Source organism: Chinchilla lanigera, unplaced genomic scaffold (genome assembly GCF_000276665.1).
Source record: "Chinchilla lanigera isolate Chin_1 unplaced genomic scaffold, ChiLan1.0 scaffold00001, whole genome shotgun sequence".
NCBI classification, from domain to species: domain Eukaryota; kingdom Metazoa; phylum Chordata; class Mammalia; order Rodentia; family Chinchillidae; genus Chinchilla; species Chinchilla lanigera.
In genome coordinates this window covers 23,558,301-23,571,254 of record NW_004955402.1, presented here as the reverse complement: position 1 = coordinate 23,571,254, position 12,954 = coordinate 23,558,301, and the positions used below count along the sequence as shown (strand labels likewise).

Here is a 12,954-nt window from a genome sequence, read left to right as displayed (position 1 = left end):
AAATGTTCACACTGATATAAAAGATAACATGCAAGTAATGATACAATGTTGTAATTCTAGCATGAGATCCTCTGAATAAAAACCAGTGCCATGTGACCTGCAGTTTGTTCATCAGTAAAACATTTTGCTATTCACAAAAATGTTTGTATCCAAAGGTAGGAGATAAAAGAACTGAGGTTGGGAGAAGTTTCTTTTTAGTATATCTAATATTAGAATCCACCAGGTTTGGAAAGCGGGTAGTAAACTGCACCTGGGGCCCACTGTATTTCCCTTCTGCTCCCAACACACAAGCTGGTGCTGAGTCCTCTCTTGTTTTCCGCCTAGGGATGGCCTGTTCATGGTTTGCTGGAAGCCCTGGGACTGTGTTCATCCTAGAAGCCTTTTATGGTTGTAATTTCTTTCTACACACGTGGATTCACTGCTAGTTCCAACCAGTTGTGGCATGTGGGTCAATTCGGTGGCCTACTTGCTCCAGAAATCTCCTGTCAGTGGAATGGAGAGCACGGAAGACATCTAAGCAGAGTGGTGTCCCTGAGTACAGTGGACCACTGAGTTCTGGGCTGGAGCGAAGGGCAACAAGGTGGCCTTGGTCCCAGTGCTTTCACTCTGAAGGCCACACAGGACAGGTCTCGCTCCTCACCACAGAGGGAGAGGCCAATGACCATCACATTCTCCACAGTCTGTGCTCCCCCTTCTTAAAACTTCTCAGTGGGTTTGCAACTGACCCTCCCTCTCTGCAGGACTGTCCCATGCAGTCACTGTGGCGGGTGTCCACAGGGACCTGAGGGATGGCTGTTCCGTGACTTTTGATTCCAAGTAGCTCAATCCAAAACAATACTCCCCCTTTCAAGATGGCTCCTGGCTATAGCACTCTAAAATATGGTGAGTTATACAATGATTTTCTTCAAAAATAACCCACCATACAGGAGTTAGTTTTAGATCAAATCCCCACGCTGGATTTATGGCTTGCAATAACCACAGATTTCTCCTCTTGCCAGGACTGCCAGTCCACTGTATCTCTGAGGCTCCTTGCACTCTCTAGGTTTGCCTCGTGGTTTCAGAGTCAGAGCCCCTCCCTATCAAGGGCCAGGGTGGGTACTGCAGACTACTTTACATTCCTCTGAGCTGCCTGTTTTTCTATGCTTTTTACCTTTCCTGTCATCTTTCTTGATTCCTGGAGCTCTTCCTCTCTTTCCCCCCCTTGGAATATAGTGTCTCTTTTCTAACTGTAAATCTGACTTGCAGAGGCATCTGAAGGACACTTGTTTTGCCATTTTTCCTGAAACTTTACATTTGTAGAATTCTTTGTCTTGTACATTTGATGTTCTATGATACACCCTGGTGAAGATCTGTTTTAGTTAAAATTAATTGGGGTTCTTTGAGCTTCTCATTTTGTTTTTTTTTTTTTTTGTTTTTTTTTTTGTGAAACAGGTTTTTAACGCCTTCATCTTCTAGAATTCCCATAATAAGAATATTTGTTTGCTTAACAGTCTCCTGTAAGTCTCAGAGGTTTTCTTCATTCTTTTCCTCCTCCTCCTCTTCTCCCTTCTTGTGTTCATCCCTCTTCTTCTTTCTCCCCTTCTTTTTTTTTGTCTGAGTTACTTCAGTTGCCAGTCTGAGTCCAGCCTGGGCTATTCAGAAATTTAATGAGACCATGCCTTAAAATAAAAAATAAAAACGGGCCAGGATGTAGCTTGCTGCAAAAGGCCTAGGTTCACACACAATCCTGCCAAAACAAAAACCAAAACAAACAAAACACCTGTTCTCAAATTCACAAATCCTTTTGCTTCTTCTTATCTGTAGTGGGATCTTTCTATTTTATTTTTAATTTCTTTGAAGTTTTTAGTTCTGAGATTTCTGATCAGCTTTTTTATGATTTCTATCTCTTTGATGAATTTGTCATTCATGTCTGCATATTTTGCTCATTTCTTTGTGTTGTTTATCTGTATTCTTGCATCTCAATGAATTTCTTTAGTAAAATTACTTTGAATTGTTTTTTAGATACTTCATTCAAATAGAAATCTATGTTTTTGGAGAGTTATTATTTTCTTTTTTTTTTTTTTTTTTTGGTTTTTCTCCGGTACCGGGAACCGAACTCACGACCTTGCGCTTGCCAGGCAGGCGCTTTTGCCGCTGAGCTAAATCCCCAGCCCAGAGTTATTATTTTCTTTTGGAGGAGTCATGTTTCTTGTGCCTTTACATTGATGCCTGTGCATCTCATGTAATGTCTGTCTATTTCTTCCGCTTTTATGAAGTAGATTTCGTAGGAAAGGATTTTTTTTCATATATATAGAAAATAGGATCCCGAAAGGAAAAAAAAAAGAAAATAGGATTCCAGTTAGATAAGTGTTTTGGTTTTGGTTAAAGGTCCAAAAGTGTAGTCTCTAGATGATTTCTTTGTATTGGATTGATGTCAGCATTGTCTATAAGTGCCTCAAGAGTCTAGACTCATGAGAGTGGTTGTGACTTTACAGTGGAGGTATACTTCTAAAGTTGTGTTCCTGCAGCCTCCACAGAATAGAACCCTGATGGCATTGCAGCATATGGAAGCAGCTGCAACAGCCCCAGAGGTACAAGATAGTCCGCCTAGTCCCTCCAGGAAAGCCCAGGTGGTGACAAGGCTTCTGATGCCAGCAGCCACAGTTCTTGAGCCACAGGGTGGGATGAGGACCTTTCCAGGTCACTGGCAGAAGATCACAGGTGGTATTGGAGACTGTGGAATTGATAACTATGGCTTCAAGGTTCTGGTATACAAAGGGGTAAATGCAGTTGGTATTGGGGCTTGTAGCACTATTACTCACTTTCATGGAGTTTTGGGACCATGAAGATACTTTCTACAGGTTCCAAGTGGTACCAAGACTTTTGGTTTCAGCAGCTGTGATCTGAAGTCTGCAAGCTATGCAAGAGTATTCCCTAGGTCATTAAGAGCATATGCAGTAGTGTCTGGGCTTGGTGTAGGATATGAGGGCATAAATGGTGCTGGCGCTGGTGGCTTTGGTAATGTGGCCCTAGAGCTGCACAGAATGGGTGATAATGTCCTTAGGCCATGTGGGGAAAACTCCAGCAGGGATAAGGCTTGTAGCATTGTAGTTACTGTTCCGGAGTTTAAGAATAGGGAGGAGCCCTTTCCTGGTACCCAGGAAGAAGTCTGAGTGATGCTGGGACTTTCTTCCCAGCTCTGAAGTGACAGCTGGGAAGGAGATCTTCCCTAAGTCCTGCCTGGGGAGGACAGATGTTGGTGACCACTGGGGCCACTAGCATTCACATTCCTGAAGCTATGGGGCTCTGTTGTGGGCTTTCCTGGCTCTTGGTAAATAATGTAGGTGAAGCCATGTTCTTACAACAGTGGCTTCCATCCCGAAGTTGTGGGCTGCGGAGGGGACCTTCCTTAATTCCTGTTGGGCAAGGGTAATGCTTGGTAAAAGTTGAAAGATTTGTATGATCTAGAGAGAAACCAGAGTATACAGGGGTGGTACTTGGGCTTGTAGCTATGGCAGCTGGCCCTGAAGTTTCAGGATAATGGGGAGGGGTTGTCTTTCCTCAGTGAGGTGTGAACCAGCCCAAAGGTCCTGGCAGGTTCAAGGGTTTGGCTGCTGGCTTTAAAGCCAAGATGGCATCTAGCCATGGTTGTTTGGTAGTTTAAGTTGTGGGAGTTCGGGGAGGTCCAAAGTGAGTAACTTCTTTAGAGCAGTAGAGTCACTTTTAGAACAGCCAGTCTCCTGAGCTAAATTTAGTCTGTAAGCATTATGTGAAATTCTCCTGCAGTTAGACCTGCTGCTGGTGTGCTGCTATGACCAGCATTTTTCCACTTGTTTCTCCAGCAGTTTTGAGATTCCTGCTTGGTCTGGGGAGCCAGGGTTGAAGTTGTGGATTGCTTTGTTCTTTTCTTTAGGTTGCCTTTCTGTTTGTGCTGATTAGGGTTCCTGTTACTTCTTCGCTGATTTTCGGAGTTCTCTCTCTCTCTCTCTCTCTGAAAATTCTTTTTTGCTGCTCTGACTTCTCTGTGACTCCATTCAGCCATATTCCACGTAAGCTTTTCACTGAGCAGACTGCTATCAATAATAGGTCTTAGTGATAAATCTATAATTATAACAATTAAGAATCATGAGTGGGGTTCTTCAAGATTTTTCACTGCAGGCTTACTTTTTTTGTTTGTTTGTTTTTTGGTTTTTCTCCGGTACCAGGAACCGAACTCACGACCTTGTGCTTGCCAGGCAGGTGCTTTGCCGCTGAGCTAAATCCCCAGCCCCTCAGTGCAGGCTTATTAATATAGTCTGATGATCCCTCAGGTATAGGATGGATGACAAAGCCTAAAAAAACTTGCTAATGGAAAGGTAGCCTCGGAGTTTTGCAGAAGGTAGAAATTGGCCTGCTGGGGTCAGTGAGAAGATGTGCAGCTCCAGAGCAGAAGCATCTACATGTATGTCTCTGGACCAAGTACTTTAGAGTTAATTTGGAAAATCAAAAATACATATCATTCCTGAGATCCTGATTCAATTATTCAAGGTCAAGGCCTAGAAATGGGTAAACAGGGAAATTAAATAAAATAGAAGGGAATTAAACACTTTTAGAATTATTAAAAGGGCTAATTATAAGGACAAATCATCAATAATTTTAGTGAATCTAAAAGTAGATGTCTTAGGAATACAACCTTACATCTTAACTATCAACTAGCTAAGAATTTTACCCCCCAACCTCCTCTACTTAGAGGAAAAACAAGTACAGAGCACATCTCAAGACATCAGAAATATCTGCTAACAGTTTCTCACTGCTGTGTGAACTTGGGACATTCTATAACAATGGTTACTATTTATGGACCACTTAGCCATATTCCAGAATAGTACTAAGTACTTTGCACACACTGCATTGCTTAATCATCATGACGTGCCTATGAGCAAGAAGTTATTATTCCCTATGCCTATGAGGGAGAGGTTATTATTCCCACTTTATAGATTAAATGAAATAATTTGTTCAAAGTCACATAGGTAGCATTCAAACTTAGGCCTACAAACCTAGATGTTATAATTATTATACCTGGGCCCTTAATTGTTATAACTGCCTCTTGAAGCTTTTTTTTCTCATTGTTGTGAGGATTACATTAGGTAAAAATCAAATAAGTAATTTTTATAAAAGCATTATAATATCTAGAACAGTAAGAGCACCTAATAAAAGTTTCTTAAAGTTGAAGTTAAGGAAATTTGATGACCTGGGAGGCTAAAAACTATGAAATGATGTAGGGACTGGCAACACTGAACAGATACCACAAATCAGAGTTTTCTAAATTCAGTAGACACATCAAGAAAGGATAATCGTCACCCATTACTGGGTTGACAAAGAATAGGCTATTACGCCACACAAGGCAAGGATAGTGTTAGGCTTTTGCATCCACTTAGAACAACTGAGTGTAAAATTTTGAAAAGTGTTTGTCCTCTACAAATGTGTCTGTCTTGTTTGTACAAATTACGTTAGTGGTATATCATTGCTGTCAAACATTTGGAATATATAAAGATGTGACAAATAAAATAGCCGTATTACAGTATCAGTACAACATCATGACCTAACTAAAAGCAATATTTTTTCATCAAAGGTGTAAGAACTTGTAGTCATTCTGGTGGTCTTGGTGGCAATGTTGCTGCTGGCAGGGAATTCCAAGTTATCAACTTGACTAGATGACAACTCTTCAAAGGTACAGCTTTTCACCCACCTTGTTAAATGTGAAAGATAGGCACATTTGTAACTTCACATTTTATTTTACATACTCAATGAATTCTGTCTTAGTTACTTTTCTTGTTGCTGAAACAAAATACCTGACATCTGAAGTTAAAGGCAGAAAGGTTTATTTTGGGTCACAGTTTGTGGAGTTTTCCTCCAAAGGCGGCTCGCTCCAAGGCAGGGTGGCACTGCAGAGGGCATTGCAGAGGAGAAACAGGCAGAAGGCAACAACGCAGCAAAGGGGCAAGCAGCAAGTGACAAGTTCATTCTGTCCCTTGTATCTTATCCAGGCTACCCCCCTTTAGGGCGAGTAGCACTCACACCCAGGTTGGGGTGGCCTTAACCCTAGTATCACACCATGAATCAATCCCAGCATCACATCCTGGATCCCAGCAGCACACACCTTAGACCCAGCCACCTCCAAAAAGGACTGACTGCAGGAGGCTTTGTGGCAACATCTAGATACAAGCCACAACATATTCTTTTCTGAGGTATTCAGATTATTTCTTTTCATTGTCATCAATTTATATGCATTATTTCATTGGATTTTGTTTTATTTTAATATTTAAAACATGCTCAAAATGGAAAAGTTATAATAAGTGCTCCTTTGATTTTATGCAGTGTGTTAACTGGTACTCTCAAGGCAGAAAAAGGTAAGGTGATAGTTCTTGGCCTAGTAGCTTACATTTTAAGAAAAGCATGAAAATTCTGAGAAGAAATTCTGTATAGTATTTTGAAATTGCACTTTAGTAATTGGGAAATTTTTTATAATATGTAATTTATATGAACATATCGATGGATATATCTATACATGCCTAATACAACAGTTAGTATACAATGGATGTTCTGTGAATAGGCAGTATAATTATACATGGTAATCATTCATATAGTGTATTACAGAGGCCTGTTATTCATGTTTGTCACAGGCCCTTACTAGAGGTTTGAAATTTTATTTTATTCCTCTCCACAATTTCCTCGCTGGACATGTGAGAGAATCTGGTTGAACACTTAATAATATTTGTACAAATATATAGGTGAAAAGAAAGTTTAACTTAAAGATTTTATTATAGTTAGGATTCTGGGCACAAATTTAAGAAAGTATTATAATTTGACTGTTAGGTGTAAGTGAATCATAATATCTTCTCTGTACTACTCAGTTTCTTCCTTTACAGTTAAAAAACCAATGCCAATGCTTAAAAGTAAGTTGGTCTGATTTTTTTTTACCCTAAACTAGAATATTATCAGCTCAGTGCCTATACTTCAAAGCCAAATCCCAGTGTTAGGTGGTATAGAAGAATTAAAAAAACCCAAAAAACCAAAACACTGAACTTTAGGATTATGAAAGCTGGATTCAAGTCTTTGGTTTCCTTATTATGTGACTTTGGTTAGTCTTTCTCAATCTTTCCTCATTGTTAAGTGGGATATTATTACTACTTATCTAACAGGGTTCTGCTATAATTGAAATGAAGGAATGAATGTTAAAAGCATTTTATTAGTTCTAATGTACTACTCTAAGAATTATGAACAATTAAAATTTTTAGTATTTTTTCTTATTAGTATAACACGAACATGTTACCTGTGTGGGTAGGTTTTGGACCCTGTCCATAAAACCAAAAAACAAACAAAAATTCACTAGTTAGGCATGACTTGGAGAGATATGTGTTCTCTCTTCACATCTTTCAGAAAAACTAGGGTGTACAAGTGTAACAGCTAAAACTCTGCCTATGAGTCATAGAAGAAGAAAGAAAAGAGGCTTTAGCAGTCTTTCATTTGAGGGACTGAGAATTTAAGCCTGCCGCCTTGGGCCTGCTGTTCACCTCTGCTTACCAGTTTGGAACAATCATCATTGTGTTGTCATAAGGCTGAGAAATAGAAACTGAATTAGTATTTGAAAAAGTGACAAGATTTCTGTTGCACTAAACCATCCCAGAAGATACTACCTTCATTTTAATATAAAATGTATCACATCTACATATGTGAATATAAAAAGGTACCAGCAGAGAAAGGATATACAACTATAATACACCTTATTTCCCAGACCAATTTGAAATAAAAGACTTGATGATCCAAAACTATATTAATGCAAATATGTCTGTTGCAAGTATACTTTTTGATTAAATTGGCATACATCAAGTACAATTAGAAAGGTTATTTATAATGAAGAAATACATAATTCCACATCTTAATGTCGATGACAATTACAGCTCATAGCCACTAATTAACATTACTTCTTTTGCTTTGGGTATTTAGATATTTCTATATTCTTTATTGTTCACAGTGGATACACCTAGCTGTGGAAGACACAAGAGGGTTATTGATCAGTAACATCTGGGCCCTTCACACATTGATTTGAGAAGTACATGGGAACCTGCCCATCTCGGGCATCACACTGGAGATCCAAGGACCACGTATAATTAATAAACTCTGAGTGTCCGTGCAGCAAAGGCAGATATTCAGCTCTCTTTCAGAGCCAGCAGAACGGTGGGGGAAAAGTTCAGAATGATGGGGGGAAAGTGTCTCCATGCTTCTCTCCAGGTGCAGTGGTCTGTGTTGACAGCTCAGGAGTATGTGGGTAGTGGCAGAAGCTGTAAGTGAACTGGAGAGGAAGAAGCACTGCCCACAGCAGCCTCCAGCACAGAAGAGTGTAGTGTACTCTTTGCTTGTGTTGTAAATTATTTATTTATTTTGGTAGCCTGAGATAGATGAATATTTCTACATACAAAAGTGCCTAGCTAAAACCAGGATAAGTGATATTAATGTCCTATGGTCAGTATTATTGAACTTCCAAAGCAATAAACTTTACGAGTTATAAATATTACATTTGCAACATAGTTAACATTCCTTTACTGTCTCCAGCACTTATAACACATTGTAACTGCAAGCCTACAATACATTATTCATATTTGGGGTGTCACCAAGTGATGGATCACTGTAGGAAACGCTGTCTTTTAAATAAATCAACAAATAAAAATGCAAATGTTAACATTTTCAGCCACAACTTTTTCCATCTTGAATGGGGAATGAAAATTTCACATTATATTGACAGCCAGCAGAGAGAACAATTAACAGCCTACACTGTGAATGAGAAAGATGATTCTGCCATGCCAATTTTTTCACCTGTACACAGAAAGATATGGGATGCTTCTAGGTGTTTTCAAAGAACAAAGGAAAACCTGTATCTCACCAGCACTTGAACTACCCCTATTTTTCCCTTACAAATCTTAAATATTCTTAAAATTTATGGCAGACAGGGGAAAGAAAGGCTTTTCTTTATGTTCTCCTCAGAACCTTCAGTGATTTGTTAAAAGAAAGAACCACAGGAATTTTTTCCTATATTAAGAGTTTGGGTGCACCTAAAAAGTAGTCTATAAAAAGTGTAGACTTTCGATACTTTAAAATAAGAACAATTCAAATAATCCTGATTCTGAAGTCTGGAAAGTGACCAGTGTGCCTTCCTGATAACTGATTATCATAGTATTGCATCTTTTTTCCAAATCTGCGCTTCGTAGTAATAGACCAATAATATGCCATTGTGCACTTCTAAGGATAAAATCTGGTGTATTACACATTGTTTTACTTAGCCAAATGATCATTATTTGCAAACTTTCTACAAATCTATATTTAGCTGATCCACAGTATTAAGGGTTAACAAAGAATTGTTTTTTAAAAGTCTATAATATAAGTCTTCACAATTTTAAAAAAATTTATTTTTAATAGTGCTGGGGATCAATCCCAGGTCTTTGTATATGCTAAGACGTGTAAAACTCTACAAAGTTGATATGTTCCATTCAGAAAATTTGTGCTGAGGATGTTTTACAAAACCCTTAAGCAGAAACATTGTATTCCTCTCTTTCATTCTTCTCTCTAAACTAAAATGCAACCACCAGAAACCTATTACAGTGATGTTACATATCTCATTTTAATATTTAACAATAGGAAAATTCACTGAGATTGAAAATCCAGATCATTGCCTCTTTTTACCTCTAACTTCTCCAAACAAATCCCTCAGTGTGAGCCAGATGAAATCTCCCATAATGTTAAGCCATCCAAAAGGGGCATCATCAATATTTCAGAATCATGTGCTGGGTATGGTGGTGCATACTTGTAATTCCAGCACTTAGGAGGCTAAAACAGTAGGACTGTTGTGAGTTTGAGGCCAGCCTGGGCTACACAGTGAGTTTAAGGGCAGCCTGAGCTTCAGCCTGCTAAGTACCCTTAGATAAGTCATTCAATCCCTTTGAGATTTAGTTTGCTAATTTTTAAAATAGGGATGATAGTAGCCCCATCTCATTACAGTATCAAGATTAAATCAGATAATGTATTAAGGGGCTTGGCACAGTGCTGGGCACATAGTCAAGAACTTAATAGACTGCAGTCATTATTATCCTCTACGTGAGAATCATTTCTCAAGATCTCCAGGATGCTTACCCTTCTGGCTCCAGAATTAAAGGTTTGGCAATAAGAGACATGACTACAATGCATACTGATTCTTAGTGATTTTTCAGGCTTGGCTTCTGTGAGGCAGTATTTCTACTGAACTTGGAAATGACATTTTAGAATAGTCTTTAGGAGTGTTCATGCTTCTCCCCTTTGGAAATAACTACAAACCAAAAGAACAAGTTTTATAACAAGTAAAGCACTTTTGAAATTATCAGCCTTGAGACCAACACTATAAGTATTTTTATTTTCCAAGTCTAGTGGACTGAAGTAACTACAAATTAAGTTTTAAAATCTATATTCATTTGATAAGATGCTAGGAATTTTAAGTGTTCTAAACCAATCATATCCCCAAGGAAACATAAATCAAGCCCTTTGGTATTGATATTTATATATTAAGCCTTTAATGAATAATATAGAGTTGGCTTATTAGATATGAGAAATTTTAAATTATGCATTTCTTTTCCTGACTCCAGAAATGGCTGATCAAACGATTAACCTTTCTAATATCTCTGCTATAAGTAAGTTTTGACATATTTCAGTACAAAAGTCACTATAATTTTCAAAATTGCTTTAGTTAAACTTACAGTTCAAATGCATAAGCATTCCAAGATAAATTGGGGAGTACTGGCTGCAGAGCAGACTTTCTGATGAAGGGTAGCATTAACTTTGGGGTTTAACGTAAATCCTAGCCAACTGTCATGATCAATTAAGTCAGTACTTATATAGAGGAAAAACTTCATGTGGTTTAACCTGGCCAAATTTATATGCTTCAAGATAAGAACCTTTCTTTTGAGTAAGAGCCACTAAGAATTGTCAATATTTTTCCAATTATTATTTTAACAAAACATCTCAGAAAATGCTCTCATACGGAGAATAGTAAATCAGAAATTCCTAAAGCTCACCGGGGGGTGTTGTATTGGGATGATGATGAGGCCTTGGTTACAAGCTCCTTTTGGTTTCCTGTTGGTATAGGTGATGTAGATGCATCTTTTCTAACTTCTGGCACTGTCCCTGTATAACCAATAAAGGAAATAATTGGGGCATTCAGTGAGAGGAAATGAAAAGTCTATTATAGATATCCCCCAAATTCAGACAGGCCTTTTTTACCCCTGAAATGGAAAAATATAACAGATAAAACATTCATTAAGGTTTGGTTTTATAAACATCACAGTCGGTATTGCCGTGTGTATGTGTATATGTGTGTAAGTGTGTGTTTTAAAGTAGAATCGTGCAGTACTGGACTAGACATTTTGTTTATAAACCAAAGAGTATGTCTTATTTCTGATGATTTGGGTTTATTGTGAAAATGTCTAAGAAAGTGGATTGCTTTATTTTGTTTCCTTTGACTATGATAAGATCTTTCTCCTTGACAAAAAAGAAAATCCTAGTACTTTGTATCAGCACATCTTCCAAATTTAAATGATCTTCTTTAGAAGATTTCACAGACATAAATCTTGAAAGTTTCTTTTAAACAACTCTACACTAAGCTACCACAGGTCTTAATTAAAAGAGAAGCTCAACTAACTACTTACTGCAGGGCCCAGGCAGATTCCTAAACAATAGTTTATCTTGCATAGTATTATGATTCCAAATCAGATTCCAAATCAGCATATTGGCTGGTTTGGACCCTACTCCTTAGTAACAAGCAAAATTTAGTTGACAATTATTTATTTCTTCCAGAATGCTACATACAAAGATGGTATTTACAGATATTTTTTGTTTGATTGTCTATTAAGTGTTTTTCAAACAACACAAATATCCCTGTCTGTGTCTTGGAAGACTATAAGAATCCCATTCAGTTTTCTTCTGGTTCCTGGAGAACTGGTGTACAAGAAGTTATTTGTGTGTGTGGGGGGTCCAATCTTTCTTTGAGGAAAGAATATGCATATTACATAAAGATAGCTTTGGAGTGTTGGGAATTCCAGACCTAAAAATGTCAAGATGGTGTGTTAACTCTGAGAATGCCAAGAGTTGCACTGTGACCAGAGAAAATAAAGGGTCAAGACGGCTAGAGTCTTACATCTATAGAACTTAAAATCAAAGTAGTCATCACAAGCAGGTGCACTGGCTTATGCCTATAATCCCAGCTACTCAGAAGATTGAGGCAGAAGGATCACAAGTTCAAAGCCATCCCATACAGTTTAGAGACCCTATCTCAAAACAGAACAACAAAAAATGGATGTAACTCAGTGTAAAGGCCCTAGGTTCAACTCTTTATATCCTAAAAAGGGCTGGGTATACAGCTCAGTGGTAGAGAGCCCCTGGGTTAAATATCTGTCACAAAAACAAACAACAACAACCCAAACCCACAATGTAAGAACAACAAAACCTATTGCTCTTGGTAATAGGTTTATTCTCAAAATCAACTATTCTCTATTATGCACAGATGTAAAAGACTATTTGTCTAATTGTGTAATTTAGTTATCTTTGCATACCTGTGACAACCTCCATCCAAGCCAGTACATACTCATATTACACATAACTCCATGAGTCCCTAGAGTGCAATCAGTAGATATCTACTGAGTACTCAGGGTGGGACTGACTAAACTCAGGCTTTGTTTATAGAGAGAGGGAAGACAGGTGTGAGAGTAAGGAAGTGGGATACTTTTAACAGTTCTTTTTTTTTTTTCTCCGGTACCGGGAACCGAACTCACGACCTTGCGCTTGCCAGGCAGGCGCTTTTGCCACTGAGCTAAATCCCCAGCCCCTACTTTTAACAGTTCTATAAAGAAACACAGCTCCAGGCAATATAAAGTAATAATAACTGCTCAGACATACAGCACTCTTAGGACATGTCCAGGC

General features: G+C 38.3%; 1 protein-coding gene across 10 annotated transcripts in view; it reads right to left on the bottom strand.

The window, feature by feature from the left end:
- The window catches only part of Kiaa1328 (KIAA1328 ortholog), a 293,177-nt gene that overhangs the window by 20,166 nt on the left and 260,057 nt on the right, over nucleotides 1-12,954 (bottom strand). For all 10 annotated transcript variants that reach the window (XM_013510276.1, XM_005372830.2, XM_005372829.2 and 7 more), the window contains one exon: nucleotides 11,055-11,163. In XM_013510276.1, the coding sequence (XP_013365730.1) occupies nucleotides 11,055-11,163 (109 nt within the window). The remainder of the gene's footprint in view (nucleotides 1-11,054; nucleotides 11,164-12,954) is intronic.